The 17,976-nt window shown below is 42.8% G+C and overlaps 1 protein-coding gene across 2 annotated transcripts in view; it reads left to right on the top strand.

Moving 5' to 3' along the window:
- The first annotated feature begins 231 nt into the window (after nucleotides 1–231).
- The window catches only part of RAPGEF5 (Rap guanine nucleotide exchange factor 5), a 162,491-nt gene continuing 144,746 nt past the window's right edge, over nucleotides 232–17,976 (top strand). For both annotated transcript variants that reach the window (XM_075705573.1, XM_075705572.1), the window contains exon 1: nucleotides 232–426. In XM_075705573.1, the coding sequence (XP_075561688.1) occupies nucleotides 232–426 (195 nt within the window). The remainder of the gene's footprint in view (nucleotides 427–17,976) is intronic.

The raw sequence follows: 17,976 nt of genomic DNA, 5'->3' as shown, positions 1-17,976 counted from the left end.
GGCGGGGCTTCCTGCGCCGCCCGGGGCTGCCGGGCCCTTCCTGCCCGCCCGGCGGGGCCAGGGGAAGGTGTGCGGGCGGTGCGCGGTGCCTGCCTGCTGCCTGCCTGCCTGCCTGCCTGCCGCCTGCCTGTGGGTGGGAGCGGGGCTGGGGCGACGCGAGGGGAAGGCGGGCGGGCAGAGCGGGCGGGCGGGCGAGCGTGTCTGCGCGCCGCAGCCCGGCAGGGATGCGGCATGGCCGTGGGCTCCGTGAAGATGCCGTCGCCGTGTGAGGGCGCGGAGCTGGCCCGCAGCTGGAGCCCCGGCGGCGCAGCCCACGAGCCGCCGCCGCCGCCGGTGCAGCTGCGGCAGAAGCTGCGGGACCTGCCGGCGCTGCTGCGGAGCGGGCTGACGCTGCGGAGGAAGAGCGCTGCCGCCGCCGCCGGCCGGGTGAGTGGAGCCGGCGGGCGGCCCCGCCGCAGCGACCCCGCCGCCTGCCCGCCGGGGCCGCCCCCCGCCCTGCCCGCCGGGCCCGGGGCAGGCGGGGCGGCGCCCGCAGCGGCACCGGCCGGGCCGCGGTGCGGGGCGGGCCGCGGGCTCCCGGCGCTGGCCCTCCGCGGGGGGCCGCCGGGCGGCAGGGAGGGAGGGCGGGCGGGCGGTGGCGGGGCGGCACCTCGGCGGCCCCCGGGCGGGGGTGCCCGCGGGCCGGCCCCGGGCTCGGCCCGCCTCTGCCAGCTCTGGTGATAACACGAAATGCCAGGCTGGGTGAGTGCGCGCCCCTGTCCCCAGCTCTGGGTTCCTCCCGTGGCTCTGCTCTTCCCTCCTTTTCCCCTCCGAGTGGCAGAACTTGCGTGGGCCAATGCGTGCTCTGGTCCGTCAGGAGATGCTGCGCAGGTGTGCTCGGGCGCTTGTGCAAAAGCGTTTTAAAGCAGCGAACTTCAACGTGCACCCGCGTTTTTGATGCTAGAAGGCCTTTCTGGGCGCACTCTGTCCCCAGTCTCGCATGCCTCTGGAGACTGAGCCCGTGGGGTCAGGTGGGCATGGTGGAAATCCCTAGCCGCGTTTCACCCAAGTTGACTCAGTTTTAGAAAGGCTGGTGGTACAGGGGTGGTTTGGGAGGAAGCAGTGCCCTGGCGAAGCACGGTGTGACACGGCTGCAGCTGGGCACCACGGTGGTGAGCGGCTGCTCATGCCTTTGAAGTCTCCCAGTTGCGACTGGAGCCGTATCACGGGGGTGGGATTGCCATCAGGTCACGGCAAAACTTACTTGCAGGCCAAAACTGGACTGCAACCCACCATGCGAGCAGCTGAAATGAAGGGGTTGGGTTTATCGACATGGGGTTGGGTTTGTCTACGTGGCGAGTCAAGCGAGCTGCTCTCTGGTTTTGGTGCGCTGATAAATGCTTGTGTAGGGAGTTAGTGGGGAGAAACCAGCGTGATGTGTATTTGTACCCTCGTGGACTTTGCAGTACTTTACCCATGTAAATAAATGCTTTCTCTGCATGGGGAAGTTGTTATGAAATATAGTAGGGTGTGAATTTAAAACCAAACTTCCTGGGTGAATGCTTTGTTATAAGAAGATATGCATGCAAGGACAATAAATAGGATTAAGGTAATATATAAATTTACGGCAGAATAGCTATTTCTGAGTAATGTTTTGATTCAGAGTCCTGTTCTGGGATAAGTTTCTTTCTTCAAAGTGAACTTAACCCACTGAATAAAGACTAGCCTGTGTGGAGATGCCTAATGATTTTTATTGTTCAGGTGAAATTGTAATCCACTTGACAAGTGTTCATATGAACACAGACCTAAGGGGATTCATGTAATTTTAAATAGCCAAGTCTTGCTCTGCCCTAACAGGATGTTTATGACAGATACCTGTCTTCCAGTGAAGATGAGACCTTTTCTGAATTGAGTTTAATTTGTTCCACTTTAAAAGCATACTACCAAAGAAGTGGAGTAAGTGTGTATGAGGAGGTAAGAAGCAGTGCAGAACCGCTGCTGGTAATGGTGTTGGTTTGTAGGCAGGTCTGAAATACTGTTCTAGCACAACAAATTTATGATGCTTCAGGGAGACACCATGCAGAGCAGGCTCAGGTTTATCCTCAGGGTTATTCCTCACCGCTACTGAAAGCATTTGAGAAGCGAGTGGTACAATAGTTACTCTGTAAATATTTAGAGTGGGTGAATTAACACCTGGGTGAGAAGCCTGGGTAGCTCCTGGGTGGTGCAGCTCCTCAGTTGTGCTTCCTGCAGCCTTGGTCCTGTCTTGCTTCATGGAGTCCCAGCTGAGGCTCTGCCTGTCTTTGGTGATGTGCCGCGTTATGGACCAGCAAACGCAGCGTGACAGATTTAGTGGTGGTGTCATCTGTGGCTTTGCCTTCCAGTACCCTGTGGGTTGTCTTGCAAAGGTTTTCTTGAACTGCCTGTCCTGGTAGGAAGAAGGCTGGAAGGAGGATGGTGAGTTTGTAAGTCAGTCTGGAGTCAGCCCAGCAGATCTGGGATCAGTGTGGGATGCTGCGTGGAGGTGCTGTATGGCTCCAGCTGGACCTTCTGGCCGGTGGCTTGGTTCTGTGTGGAGAAGGGGACTGCTGCGCTCTGCCATCTCTGTGTTTGCAGGGATTCTCCTGCAGCTGGAATTATTCAGCAGCGCAGGTGCCTAGTGGGGTGTTCTGAGGTGCAGGTCGTGCTAGGAGTCCAGTAGTGATGTTAATGGCACTTGTTCCCTTTGGAAACAAATTGGACACTTGGGGTACATGGAGGGTCTCTCCCAGGGAGCAGTCTGGCTCTGTTAGTAGAGGGGCCCAGGTTGATTCCTGTCCGCTCCATGCATGTGCCTTTTCCCCCCAGAAATGGAATTTTAGGGGCACAACACTTTTCACATGTTTCTATTTAATGTGGAGAATAACTTAAACACTGAAAATGACAGTATTTGGGAGAAGGAAGGGATATGTTAGAATAATAAAATGCAGCATTTTTTATACTTTGCCTTTTAAACATGACTTTTAAATTAAAAAAAACCTTAAAATAAGGTTGGAGGAAGGTTGAGTAACAGAAATATGAAACAAAGATTCCTTTTTCTTTTTTTTCACCTCAACAAAATATTTCAAGTTAATTCAAAGTTAATTTTTGGAGGGTTTTGTTTGCTTATGAAATCTCCATTCCCTCTATCCCTATGGAAAAAAATTTAGTCTGATCTTCCTCTCCAGTGACTTTTTCTTTGTGCTTTTTTGTTTGTTCAAGCGCCAAGCTGAGAGTCTTATTTGTCCAGCTGGTTTCATCAGGAATGTTGCTCACTTAGGTGAGCTGTTTTCAAGTAAATGCTGACCAGCTGAAATTCTGGCTTGTTTAATTTCCTAGAAAAATATTATGACCCCTGAGCAGGGGGTCTGCCTCTGATGCTGACTTGCTGAGGGACCGCCTGCAGTGCAGTTTGCTTCCTCATCTATAAAGCAGGGATAATCTGCATGCGTGCATGCTTGGGGACTATGGATAATAAAATATAATGGAAGTGTTAAGGGTGCTATAATTGTTTTAAGGAGGTACTTCACTGCATGCTGTTCAAATACTTCCAGTGGTGTGGCGGGGAGGAAAGTATTGTATAGTAAAGGGTAGTATACAAAAAATGGAATAAATTTTGCAAACCAGTATGGGGTGGAATAATTTTTTTTTAAATCTGTTTGGGCTTCTCAGTCCTTGGCCCTTGGTACTAGACTGTTTGATAACAGATAAAACTAACCTTCACTTCCTTTGCTAAGGAAGCCCGATGCTTTTTTTTAAGGCTCCTGAACTTCAAAGTGGACATTGCCCTTGTCCTTGACGGTAGTTTTTCTTAAATTCAGTCTTAGGGCAGGTGCAGCAGAGATCTCCAAGACGGCACTGGGAGTTAAGCTGCAGTTGCACAGTGAGATATGAGGTGTGGGTTTTACTCCTCATCCTCTGCTTGGTGATTCTTTGTTTCCGCTGGATAAAGCAGCAGAAAATGATCCAATCTTTTGCTGTTGTAGTTGTGTGTGTGTGTGTGTGTGTGTCAGAGCTCATGCAGAGGCAGAGGAGGGATCTGTTGTGGTGGGTCACTGTGCCTTGTGGAACCGTTGCCCTCTGCCAAGTGCTTTCTCAAAATCTTTGGAAAGTGGGACCCTTCTGTTTCCTAGTTTGCCTCCTTGAGGTATGTGTTAAGCGTACAGGTAGTGAGCATGAGTATTTTGGTTATGAAGTATCTTTGCTATTCTTCCTGGTGCTTGTCAAAAATGTCTTCCTCTCCTCCCCTTTTTCTTGTAATTAGTCATGAAACATGGGTCCCTGCCGCTGGAAGCACCAGGAACACCAGCAGTGAGGTCCTGAAGGCACATCAGCACAGCAGTCACTCAGTCATGCCAAAAATCCTTTTCACAACACTCAGTTGGACTCTTAATGGAGCTAATGCTGCTCCTGAGTGCCTCCTGGGAGAGCAGGGAAGCACTCAGAAGTTGGAGGAGGAATTATCTTGCACACAGACAGGCACAGACTCACATTTTTAATGACCTCTTCTGCTTTCTAGGTTCACATTTACACACAAGCAAAATACTGTTGTTATACATGAGCATGGATGTTGCTCTTTGTCACTGTAGTGGAGCTGGAAAACCTTGTGGGTGTCATGGTGTCAAACCCTATTACTGTGATATTGTGAAAGATCTTCCTGGACTGTACAAACCTTCACCATAGGACATGCCTTTTGGCTTGCTAGAAGTTGAACCATGACTATTTTCTTTTCTGAGACCCTGTAATGACTTTTGTGAGGTTTCTCGAGGTCTTCAGCCAGGCAAATGTTCTCGGACTGTCTTCACCTTAGCTCTGTTTTGAGTGATGACTTTGCTGTATGTCAGGATGTAAACCGACTGTAGGGTTACAGGTTGAAAATAAATCACAGGAGTTAGGGTATGGATGCTAAAATTTACATGAGTTCAGGGTGAGACTGGAGAAGTTCATGGAAGAGAAATGTATTGAACATACATAATCCTCATCAGGCACAGAAGGTTCTTGAGCTGAAAATAGCTGGAGGGTTGGAGTGTATTAGAGATATCTATCATATATTCTGGCACTGGCAGTTGTCATGCTGTTGGAGGCAACTCTTCTTTGGCAGGGGAAAAAATCAAATTATATGCAATCTGTTTTAATTAAATGAAGTATCCGAACCTCTCAACCTATATTTTGCTAAACTTTTATTCATCTCTTGTAAGAAGCTTTCAGTTGCTTATGTCATTCAAATTACTTTCCTCTGATCAATTCATCCCATGATTAGGGAAACCATAGTGTTGTAGATGAGGTTTTGCCAGGACATTAGGAATTACCTGCTGGAAGCACTCAGAATTTCCAGTACTTTTTTCCATGGCTACATTATGTTGGTGGTTGATAGTTACGTTTTGATTGAGCAAAGTGTATAGATCTTCCTTGTGCTCAGGTAATCTTCCCACCAGCGACTGACATTTATAGTAGTCCATGTTCTTGTTGGCAGCTCCTCATCTTAGTAGTGCCTGAGTGACCATGCTGCTGAATTAGACTCTTTTCCTAATATTACAGTCCTCGAAGGCACCTAATCTTTCTGCATGCCATCCTGTTTACATTTATTTTGACAATGCCTCCATTTTTGTGCCATCAATACATTTCATTAGCACCTTTATGCTCATTTGACCAGTGTTGTTAATGAGGAGGAAAAAAAACATAACAATTGCTCTGGTACCTATGTTTATATATACTATAGAGGCTTTAACTTTGGAGTTTCTCCTGCATTAAAAATATGCAGTGTTGTGGTGTGTAGATGCTGTGCTGGCTGAAATCAGCGCAAAAAAATACTGGACTGGCTCAGTGAATTGAAAGTTTTACTGTCAGAAGTATTATCGAAGTAGGCTGATTGATATTGGTGACATCTTGCTTTAAAGCCTGCCAGAGAGGTTCTACTCAGTAACTTAATACCCCCATCACTTTGGCAGTTATTATGTGACTAAAAATAGTTGTGGTAAGTAGTCTTGAATTTTTCCTATTGTAATCGGGCTTATTATGTATTCCTGCTAAACGTATTTGATTAAGATAATTGTCTTTCACAGTATCCTTTAACTTGTCAGGTCTGTGACTGGTGACACGTGAAACGTTGAGTAATGAGTAAAATAGCTTAGCGACAGTGACCATGGTAGCTGATGGGGGATTTCAGTGTCTCTTGTATTTATTTGCATAATAATTTGTTTCATAGTCAGTGTTCAGTGAATTAGTAAATTGAGAATACTTCTTAATTAGCCCATGTGTTATGACATCTGAGAAATTATGCCTGGGTTTGATTAACTACAGTTGAGTGAAATGGAAGGCAAGCCCACTCTTCTGCCCTAGGAAGTAACCTGGTAAGTTTTGCAGAATGCAAAGTTATTTTTCTCCCTGAGGCTGGGGATTAGTCTGGTTGCCAGGATGATGCCCACTGCCTGCGGTCTCACACTGGCACTGGGTGTGAGGCTGGCAACGCCTGGGCTGACATCTCAGCTGCTTTCTAGCATCCCTGGGAAGGTCCAGGCGCAGCACTAGCAGGTGCCACTGCCAACACATGGGGAAGAGGTGCCATCATGTGGCTCGTGCTTATGGAAGGTGCATAAAATTGACATCGACCCTTTGACACAGGAAAAAAAATGCAGCAGCTTGCTCTAAGCTGTGGGACAGGTTCTGTTTTCTTTCTCTATTTTGGCCAGAGCGTATCCTGGTAAGTCCCTCTTTGACCCACAGTCGGCTGCTATGAAACTCAGTCTTGTCTTTAACCCCTTGCCCACACTGCAAATGAAGCTCAAGCTGAAAGCACCTTGAGGTTAATTTTGCCCATGCTCAGTCTTTGAGTGCTGTTTTTCTTGTGTTAGTAATAACACCTTCAGTTAGGGACTCTGAAAGAAAGTACGTATCAGCCCTGCACGCAAGGATCTCACTGCTTTCACTTTTGGTTTTGCTCCTGTTTCTAAAGGACGTAGCCTGCTGATCCTCAGATGTGGTGCTGCCTTGTATGTCCTGGAAACCCCATCAAGGAAATCTATGTAGGAAATAAGATCAACTTCACTGGAATTAAAAAGAATGTATTTGAGTATTTGCAAAATTTCTGCTAGTGTTACATTTTGATGAAAGGCTGTATTTAAATGTGAGCTGATTGTCCCCTTAGTTATATATTTAAAGGGAAATGAACAAAATTCACTTTGTGGAATTATATACTTTAATTTGCTTGGTTGCAAACCTGCCTTATTGGTTAATTCACGCTAGATTTCCCAGCCACCTGGATGAATGAACAAGCGCCGCACTGTACAATTATGACAAACTCTGCTAAGGTTTGTATTCAGCTGTTGTTACTCGTATGGCCCCAGTGGTTTGAATTCCATTTGTGCTGTGAGGAAATAGCAAAAAAAGCTGTGCATTTTTATGCTGATGAAAACGCTGAAAACAGGAGGTGATAGCTTTTTAAAAGCGGGGGAAAAAAGGAAAGCAGAATATGCCATCTTTTCAACCTAATTCATGGAAAGTTATTGTAATAAAACAGATGTTTTATCCTTAATATATAACAATTAAAGTAATATTTCACATATGGGAAAGGCAGTTGCTTGTTCTTTATACTTATACAGTATAACTTATATAGTCTAACTTGCTTACTCAGTTATAGCTGAAGTGTCCTGCCCACCCATGGTTTCTGACCTCATCCCAGGCAGGTGCTGGGTGTAACAGCCAGAGTAAGAAGCGATGGGGTTCAGTACGCTGGCTTTTGGTCTGGCTCTGCTGAACTACTCAAGACCCCAGATAGGTCTTGCCATGTTCCTGTGCCTGATCACCAGGCACCCAGGTGCTGTAGGTCTGGTCACACAGTCGTCTCCTTGGGATGTGAGCCATCTTCTATCAGGGGTTCATATTAATGCTTAGAAAAAGAGCCTTTGCGTTGGTTGGGGCTCAAGGACTGGAAATAAAACAGGACACCTCTTAACTCTGGACTGAGCGAGAGTGCTCCGTTCTTCTGCAGTCCCTCAGGGCTGGCTTAGCTGAGCCATCCGTACATTGCTCTGCTCTTTGTGCACAAACTCCGAAAACTCTTTTTCCCCAAATCAGGCAGCCTTGCAGATCTCGTAGGGTCCATATGCATAGATCCATTTCAGTGGAATAATTTTAGGTTGCTTTTTAGTATCTGCTGTATAAATTTTATCCATATGACACCTTTTGATTTAAACATTTTTCATTATATCTGCACTTTTGGCAAAAGTTTAAGGATAAAAATGAAGTCATTTGGGCTGTAAAGTTAAAAGCCATGAAGCAGGATCTGAATAGTTTCAAGTTCCAGGTGTAAAAGGCAGTAGCTATTCATAATTGTCATGGTGTCTTTTATGTCAGTTAACTTATTGTTTGACTTGGGTTAGTCTGACCTTGTAAAATTATCTACTTACGGCTGTTGTATTAAGCTAGGGTCAATTATTAATATTTAAATACTGTAGTATACAGTTTATTCTGATTAATTCCTTTTTCACAAGATATTTTCCTGGAGAGAACACAGCAGGCTAACTGATTAAAAAGTCAGTATACTTGTTATAGTGCAAAAAGAAAATATTCTGCTGATTGAGGAGAAAAAAACCCTTCAGTCTATATAAATACCAGTAAAGCTGTATTCATAGCATCAGTAATCATTTTTTGCCTTCAGTTTTAGAACTGAATTAACCCATTACAGCTTAAAATGATGGATGATTTTTAGTTTGCCTTTTTTAAAAGATAGATTGTGAGGAATGCAACTTTCTTTTTTTCCTTGATTTGGGCGGGGTGGGGTGCCTTTCTTTCCTTGCTTCCTGAACCTCATACCTAAGTATTTATATGGCTGAGACACACATGGGTTACTTGGCTTAAAGCAGTAAGGAAAGAAATAGTTCAGAGGCTCTCCCACAGCCTTGTTGCTTAATTATGGAGTGGGTTTTATATGTGTGTGCCTTATTGCGATCTGCTGGTAGCTTCTCCTGCAGCTAGCCCTTCTGAGCATCTCTGCAGGTCGCATGTCAGCATCATCACTGGGGCTGTGGAACAAGCAGCACCAAGCCAGGGGCTGTGGCTGCTTACAGCGATACCAATGGCCAAAGCAATGTATGTCAAACCATGCCCTTGATACATGTAAAAAAAAAAAACCATGATACAGTAAACGGTATGCAGTCTGCAGGTCAGTACTGAGGAGCAGTAAACCAGAGGAAGTCCTGCATTTTGGATGAAACCCCCCCCCCCCCCCCCCCCCGAAAAAAAACCCCCAAACCCTAACCCAACAAAAAAAAAAAACCCACAACAGAAAATTGAGGTCCAGACCACTTGTGAGCATCAAGAATTTATGATGTTGCTTGGGGTAGGGAGAGGGAGGGAGAGCAGGTGTTTGTGTTTTGTTTATTTGGTTTTTTTAAGATGATAAGCATTTAACTGTGGTTTTCTGGCCAAGTTCTGGCTGAAAGATTTAGACTCAGTGATCCTAAAACACTTTGTAATTTCAGATGGATGTAGTAATCATTTGCTGTCATAGACTGCTACTGCACACTGTTAAGCAGATGCTCCATTTCATCCCATAGGTGAATGCACTTCAGTGATGCATAAATTGATTTTTAAAATATGGAAAGAAGGGGAGAAAAACAATGCACACACATAGTTAGCTCTGAAAGTCGCAAAGCTGTTGTTTACTGGGTGGCTGAAGAAATGAGCTAAAAGAATCCCTTAGATCTGGTCTGGGTCCCAGCTTGCGTACAATCCAGTGCTTTGTTGTGGTTTGTCGTTTCTGCAATGCCTGAAGCCTCTTGGCAGCAAAAGCAAATCTGGGGGTGTGGGCTGTGAGTCTGCTGCTGAATCTGTGTTGCAGGACAAACCGAGATTTGTGGTGTGTGTTAAGGAACGCCAAAGTCATGGGAGATGCAAGTCCTAAAGGAACAGAAGCAAAATCTAGTAGTTAGCTGCCAAAGAGGAAAGGTGAGGACACAGAGTATCCCAAGCTTAAGTGTGTTTCAGCTTAAGGAGGATAAACTGTAACATCTGTCTGTGCTAGCACTGAATTATGCATATGAATTCTTTAAAGTAGTCTTCCTCAGTGTTTTGTTGGAAAAAAATTAGTTAAGATACAAAATATGATAATCCTGATGGATTAATTGTTATAAACACTTTGAAAGCTTAATCAGAATTTAACTTCTGTTCACAAAGAATGTCATAATTGTCCAAAAATGAAACTTGGATACTTTAAAAACTTGCACCATACATGCCATAGTAAAGCTATACTCTGTCAGCTCAAAGAGTATTAACAAATGATTAAAAGACCTGTTCTCTTTATTCCTCAGTATCCACATGTATGAAAGAGATTGATAAAACTGGTCAGCCTGTTAGAGCATAGTTATTCATAAATACTGTCTTTGTAATTGTCTTTGACAGCAATTGCTGGAACAAAATACATAAAATGCAAAAATAATAATGGTAGTTAAATGAATACCTCTTTATTTATATTTTTATTATTGTGTTAAAGGGTACAAAGAGGAACATTCAGCAGCTATTTAATTTCTTGTTTTATCTCATTAAACAGACAGTCCACAAACAAATGAGTTTCAGATTGGTTTTACCAAAGCTATTTATCTAATTATGGCTTTCACTGCACTTGAATGAATGGCTGCAAATCAATAGGTCTCTTAGGTTGCCAGGACATGCATTAAAACTGGTAAGTCTCCAAGCTGAATAGCAGGAATGATGTCTCTTGTTTTTTCCATTGAGATGTCTGTCCTCAGTTCATACAGTGTATGCATAAACTGAGAATTTATCTGAAGTCCTGCTTAAGAAGTCCCATTTTTGAATTGATCATTTGCAATTTAATGTGGCAATAAATATTTACATTATATTGGTAGAGGTTTTATTAAAAAATCAAAAACATTTATTTCAGAGGAAACTAGCATAGATACAAAACGTGTTGTAGTGGGTCAAGATGATGGTTCATCTAGTGCTATGTCCATAAGTTTTAGGGCTGATCTGACAGGTAACTGTTTTAGCCACACATAAAGTTTCTTGTGCTTTCAAGAGAGCGTGTGGGCAAATGTTGTGTAGTCTGCCTTCCACATTGGGTGTTTTTTCTGGTTTCAAAGAGCCAGAGATACCTTACACTCTGATGCTTGGAAGTTGTTACCATCATCCATTATAGTTATAGCTTTTCATGTTACCCATATACAAGTACAGCCTTTTAATGAATCTGGCTAGTGTTTTGGTTTCAGACTCATCTTGGAACTCACATTTACAGAGCTTGTGTGTGGGGATTGGTGATAATGACTTTACAAGGGAAGGAAAAATATGTTTTGTTTTATTCTGTTGTTAATGAAAGCATTTCTTTTTGATCAGTTTTTAATTTCCATGACCCTTCTTATCAGGCAGGGAACTTCCAACTTCTGTACAGTTAGTTTTTATGTATTCTTTTATACAGCTGTTTTTAAAGCAAGCAATCCCAGTCTCTCTAGATGACTCTTTCCATGCTGTATTCATTTTTGTTACCTTGTTTTGAACTCTGTCTGGTTTTGCAATGTCCCTTTGAACTTGTGATAGCTTGTGCTGAATGTAATATTCTAAATGAGACTGCACTGCTGATTTATATAAATCATGCAATTTCCTCCCTCTGTCCATCAGGTAGGCTTTTCATCCTAGCAATTTGCTATCTTTTTGGAGTTCCTGGTGGCACAGATTAGTTCTTCACTGAAATGTCTTCACAGCCATTCAGGTTGCTTTCTTTAAGTTGATGTAGTTAATTTACAACCATGTAAGTTGTCAGCATTTTTTCCTTCCAATGGGTGTTACTTTGCATTTGATGTTGATAAACATAACTTGACATGGAGTTGTCCACTCACCTACCTTGACTAGGTCCATCTGAATTTGTTTATAGACTTCTGATTGTGACTAACCAAAATCGTATAAGCAAAATTTGCTTATCTTGATACTGACATCACAAATATATTTTATTAAGCAGCATTCAGCCTAGGATATAACATTGGGGCATCTTCGTATTTTCCTTGTCTTAATTGAAACAGCCTGTTTAATCCTGTTCTTGTCCTTCATCACTTTGCTATTGCTTGATCATTTACAGTGTTTTGTCTCTCCAGGAAAGAGTGCTTTAGCTTCTTTAGATGAGTTCTCTGTGTTAGGGTGAGTCTGTACTATGTTGAAGTTGGGGGTACAGCTGTAGAGTATAGATGGTCTTTGAACATACAAGAAAACCAGCTAATACCATGTCAATCTTGACCTTGTTACAACATATTGTGTCAAAGGCTTTCTTGTTCTTGTAAGAAATATAAGAATATTCATGACTGGTGAAGCTCCTGTTCAGTGGGTGGACAACTGTTTGGAAGGCTTTACACAGAATAGTCACCAACAACTTTGTCAAATAATCTCTGTGCAGAGGCCTGCAAGACTATCTCTTGGCTCTGTGACTATCAGTATATTCTTTAAAAACTGCAGTGATGGAGTAGAGAATATGCTTAAGAAGTAGCTACCTGTCCAGTACATCAAAGAAGAAAGAGCAGGGAGGGGAAGAGAGTGGCTTGTTCTTTGTTTTCTTTTTTATTTTTCTGCTTAGGCAACTTTACGGCAAAACTGCTGCTAGGAACAAAACTATCTAACAGGCAAATCACCAAAGATTTTCGAAGAATGTCGCATTACAGACAGCTGCTCTCTAATCCTGTAAAGATCCTTATTAAAAACAGGGACAGAAAATGTCCCTATAGCAGACTTTTGCATTTAAACACAAAGTGTAGCTAACGGCAATGCTGCCATTAAATCAAAGTTGTAGTCTTATTAAAAACCACTAAAAATGCAAACTTATGCTCTTTGAGAATCCATTTATTGTGACTGTAGAAAAGGACCTACTTCAGTTGCTTATTAATAGCAAAACACATTATGGGAAAATTTATGGCAAATTGGTGGGTGTGGATAAGGAAACATTACATTCTTCCATTCTGTAAATAAAAATTATTCCAAACTGTCCCCTGTCACTGAAGAGCTAATGGTAAATTTTGTGAGACTTCACAAACTGGAAACCTGATTTTTTTTTATTTGAGTTAAGCAAGAAAACAGGCTGAATCTTCATCCCTTGCTTTAGCAGTTCTTGGTGTTATCTGACTTTTAGAAACAAAGCTAAATACTGAGGGTCTGTGAGTCATCTTCTTTTCAGCCTGAGCCAACTCCAGTTCTAGTATGTGTATGCTTGTTTCTTTATACCATGACTTTTTCCCTCCTAAGTTAGTCATTGTTATCTCTTGGCACAAGTGGAGAAGTTAAAAACGTCAGCAAGCATGAGGCACGTTAAAAACATGCAAACAACCCCCCTGTGTAATCTTCCAAACTCCAGAGTGTTCCCATTCCCATTACTTTGTTGTTCATGAACCCATCCAATCTTTTGATCGTATCCTGGTAGAGGGAGCAGGGAGGTCAACTCCAAGGCAAGGGTTTTACTGACCAGGAATGGAGTCCTAGAGGCCCTCTCCAGTTAACTTCTGCTAGCATGTCCAGTGCCCACAACAGACATTATGGCATTGCATAGATAAAAGGCAGCAAATAGATTAGAGGTGAAAAAACCTTTGTTAATCCTTTTGCAAGCTTTGCTTTTTGAAGAAGACTCTGTGCGTATCTACGTACCAAGAAGGTGCTGAAACTCTGTTTAATTTTGCTACAGTTATTTTTGGCACTTGAGACGTGACTAAATAGATATGTTATCCCATAGGCTTAGGCTGGCTTAGGTGAAATTGGTGAAGCCTGTGTGGTTTGTGGTGGTGGTTCCACTGAGACAAGGACTGGTTTGAAGTCATGTCTAAAAAGCTGGCATGGGAAAGGATGGAGCAGTGAGTAAGTTGATTGGGCTGAAAATCACCTGTTTCTTAAAGACAGAGTATCTCAAAATGAAGGTCTCTACTGTAAGTGGCAATCTGCCATCAATCTGTGCTAGTGCCAGAGTTTAATTGATGGGTCTGGTGTCCCTGCTGTAGAATGAGTTATCAAGGTGCAGGGGCTTTTGAGATTGTCATGGCAAAGGGGTTGGAAGAGTCTGAACAGGTATTACCTACTTTGGGCCAGCCTGGATGCCCTACCAGGATTCCTTGGTGAATTGATGGGGGCAGACAGCGTCACAGCAGACTGTTAGGAGGTCACTGACATCTTGCTCTTTGTTAGTGTTTATGGAAACACAGGTAGAGTATCTCTGCTAGTCTCTGACAGATCAGTCACCGCAGTGGAGAATACTGCAGTATGTTAATCTTTTAGATCATTTTGCTTCCCTGATTTCAGTCTAAATTCTCTAACAAATTAGCATCTTCCATGGGCATATTGATTGAAGCAACTTTTAAAGGGAGCAGCTCCCCATCTCTCCCTGGCTCTCCTTGCTCTCTCCTGCCTCCTGCTTTGCGTAGGTCAGAAAACATTTGCTGACTTAAAATGTTATTTATTACTGACTTTTAAATCTGGGTGGGCTGGTAACTAGGAGACAGTGGGCAAGTGGAAGAAGGATAACAGCATGTTGAAGTGATTGATGTTGCAAGCATTGGCTATGATGCAGAATGTTAAAGAGGAACAATAATTCTTTTTGCCCCTAGACCTAAAAAAAAGTGTCAGTCTTTACTTCTGGTACTCTTATTTCCATGGGGCAAAGCAGCCCTTCAAGGATCTTGAGGTGAAGACAATCTGATGAAGCAGAAGATGGCTCAGTTCTGCATTGCTGCTTTACATGGATATGTAAAGGAGGATCCTGGAAGAGCCCTGGACAGTGGTGTGTCTGGTAGGGCAAGAAGAATGTAGCTCCAAGTAGCACAGGGAATGCATGAGCTGCTGCTTAGGCTGAGGGTCAGATACTCCTCAAATGTACTTTTCTTAGCACTGGCTGCCAGGCCTGACTGTCCTCAGGTGGTGGAAACGTGACCCTGTAGAAAGTCAGTGATGTGTGAGTCCTTTCCTCTGATTGTACTATGGCATCAGCAGACCATTCTGCTGGCTCTTTGAGGTTGCTTTGTTCAGGATACGCTCAGCTATACTTCGGCTGTGAGTAATGCAAAGGCTATTCTACTTTTCTTTTATATGCCCCGGTTCACACAGCTGATAAGCGTGCTTATGTTCACATTGTGTCCTTTTGCTTCTCTCTTACATGTTCTAATGAGTATTTCCTTAAAAATACTTATAGTGCTACCACTGCTCTCTTCAGTGAAGGATGAGATACTCATCTGGGTTGTTATTGCAGATTCTGCAGGTGCAGGCTGTGGTTACTGCCTCATGTACATTTTGAAACAGCCTTTGAGAGGTCATCCATAATTTTCAAGACAAGAGACTTCTCTTTTAAAACAAAAACTTATAACCAGTTGACTAGGAAGGCTGCTTAACAGAGTTTCACTGGGCTGCGCCAACTACAGTTAAACCCTTATCATGATCTTCTGATACATAGGTTCTGGACTGTCCCCATATCTGGTGGATGTCTGGCCCGTTCCACGTTGAGATAAGTAACCCCCAAACAGTTCCTCTGGAGGAGTAATCTTCCTTACAGCACCTGATGTACAGAGATCTTGTTGAAAATCATAGTGAATTCAGTCACTTCGTCAAGACACATCTGATACAGGCATGTACATTCAACTTCATAACATACAATTCACCTCAGATCCCTGCACTGCTGTAATATTATGGACTTCTTTTTTCGACTGCACACATTTTTCATGCTAATTTTTTTTTTTTATGTGCCTTTGAATATGGGAATAAGATTGACTAGGATATAGACATCATATGGTGGGACTTCTGTTGGGATGCAGAACTAGATAATAACTGCAAATGCAATTAAAGGTTAATTAATTCAGATAATTTAATCAGATGTAAAAATAGAAAAATCTTCTAATCCTTTGACTGTCAAATTGTGGGTTTTTTGTCTGTTTAAGGAATAGTACTTTTCTTGTAAATGAAAAAAACATTTGTGTCTGTATATTTGTTTAAAGGCCTCCTAATGCATAGAAGGAATGAAGCAAAGGGATTTATGCTTCAAATACCAGATCTAGTTTTGCTGGAGGGTTTTTTTTCTGAGGGCTGGGAAATTACGAGGATTAATGACCTCATGGGGGACAAGAGACTGATGTGGGATCAATTGAAGAATGATTTATTTGTTTGTTTATTTATTTAGGCTGACTAAAATAGTTTTTTCATATATACTTTCTCCACAAAAGATTTAGTGCAACACAGTTTAATACTTCCTTTTTTCTATGAATTTGAGCGGTGTGTCGTCACAGAGGGCATTACTCTCACAAGAGTAGCTTGTCAAATATTGTAGATTTTTGCTTAAACTGAGTTTGGTTGAACATCTGTATTCTAAACCTGAGGAGAGGTGCAGGAATCACCTGCGCAGGCCTTGTCTGATTTTACCTATTCTGTCTTGAAAATAAATGATGAATGCAGAGAACCCTTATAAGGGCCAGTTCTATTCATGACATTTTCAAATATCTCTTGTTGGAGCAAGGTCCTGCCCTTCAAAACTGTAGATAAAAATGACAAAAATACCTGGTACCAGCTGGAAAATCTTGAGAGATAAAGAAACCCCCAGCCCTCACACAGAGAGATCAAACTTCCACAGCAGTAGGAAGAAGGACTTGTAGACTTAACTGAGGTTAGAGTGAGTAAATGCACAGTGAGTACATCCACAATACTGCAGCATGGACGTGATGTGACATATCCATGTGCTTTAGTAATATCAAATGTGTGCAAACAATTGTTACATGAATAAATAATGAAAATAAAGATATATATCAGAAGAAAGGCAGGTAATTAAAATTAAGGGTAAAGAATACCAGTAAGGAAATCTGCCTCTGTAGGGCGGAAGTCTTGCCTAACTTCAAAGACTCTGTTCTTCTTTTCTTGAACCTATGTTCATGAAGGATGCTCCTATCTAAAGGTGCCTGAACTGTTTCTGTGACCTTACAGGGGTGCTGAACACATCTTTTACTTTCTTAATAGCTTAATCTGTGTAAGATATGTCATTTATATTATTGGATTATGATCTTATCATACTAAGTAAAACTTGTATCTGTTAGGTACTTGGCACTTGAGCTGTTTTTCCATGTCCAAAAATTTACAAGACTTACCTGTGTCTTGCATCTATGATATTTTCTGATTCTATAACTTCTCAGTCGAGTGAAAGCTGAAGTCACCTAAGCTGCTTTTAGTGGTTGTTCGCATATGCTAAACCTCTGCTCATGTTCTAATCCTATTCCATATTTAATGGTTATCGCATGCTACTTCTCATGTTACTCTACACACTAAGTAATCAGGATTGAATGATAGGCCTGCAGTGGTTTCTAGTACACCGGCAGAGACTTTTGAACTGCCTTGTTTTTCAGGTCCTGCCCCATCTCAGAGGTAACAGACCTCCCGTTGGAGATGGAGTGCACTTGAGTTTTCTTTTGTTCCTGCTTCAACAGCCAGACCAAAGCTTTTCAAGCACAAAAAAGATGTTATCAGGGTTAGTGTGGTCCCATTCTGCAGACTGTTTGAAGGTGCTGGTAGCAGAGCTCCAAGTAACACTGAGGCTCTGCCTAGAGCAGGTGAGGAGTTCCTGGATCAACTTTGCCAAGGAATTGCTTGTGTGATCCAAGGGAACAATTTTTTTCTTTCCTTGCATATTGAGTGCTTTTTAAGCTTTCTATACAGTGAAGCCTTGACTTCTTCATGAAACTAAAATAGTTAAACGTTAGTAGTTTTTCTACAAAAAAGTAAATTACAGCTGTTCTTCTGGAAGTGGTTAAGAACTCCCACTATCCAGTCCATAGTAGGTTGGCACCGGCTTGTGCCAAGAGCTACTGTCAGTGAAATTAATATTGTTCCCAGGAGGTCACATAATGGAGTGCTGCCAATACAAACAACGGCGCTGCAGATTCTCAAACTGTTAAGGCTGTAATGCAAGCTTCTTTAACCAGAGCTTGTTCACCCAGCTTGGAGGCTGCTCCTGCTCTCTGAAAACCTCAGAAGCAA

Source organism: Pelecanus crispus, chromosome 2, assembly GCF_030463565.1.
Source record: "Pelecanus crispus isolate bPelCri1 chromosome 2, bPelCri1.pri, whole genome shotgun sequence".
NCBI classification, from domain to species: Eukaryota; Metazoa; Chordata; class Aves; order Pelecaniformes; family Pelecanidae; genus Pelecanus; species Pelecanus crispus.
The sequence above is the reverse complement of the archived record's forward strand: the minus strand, read 5'-3'. Positions and strand labels throughout refer to the sequence as shown.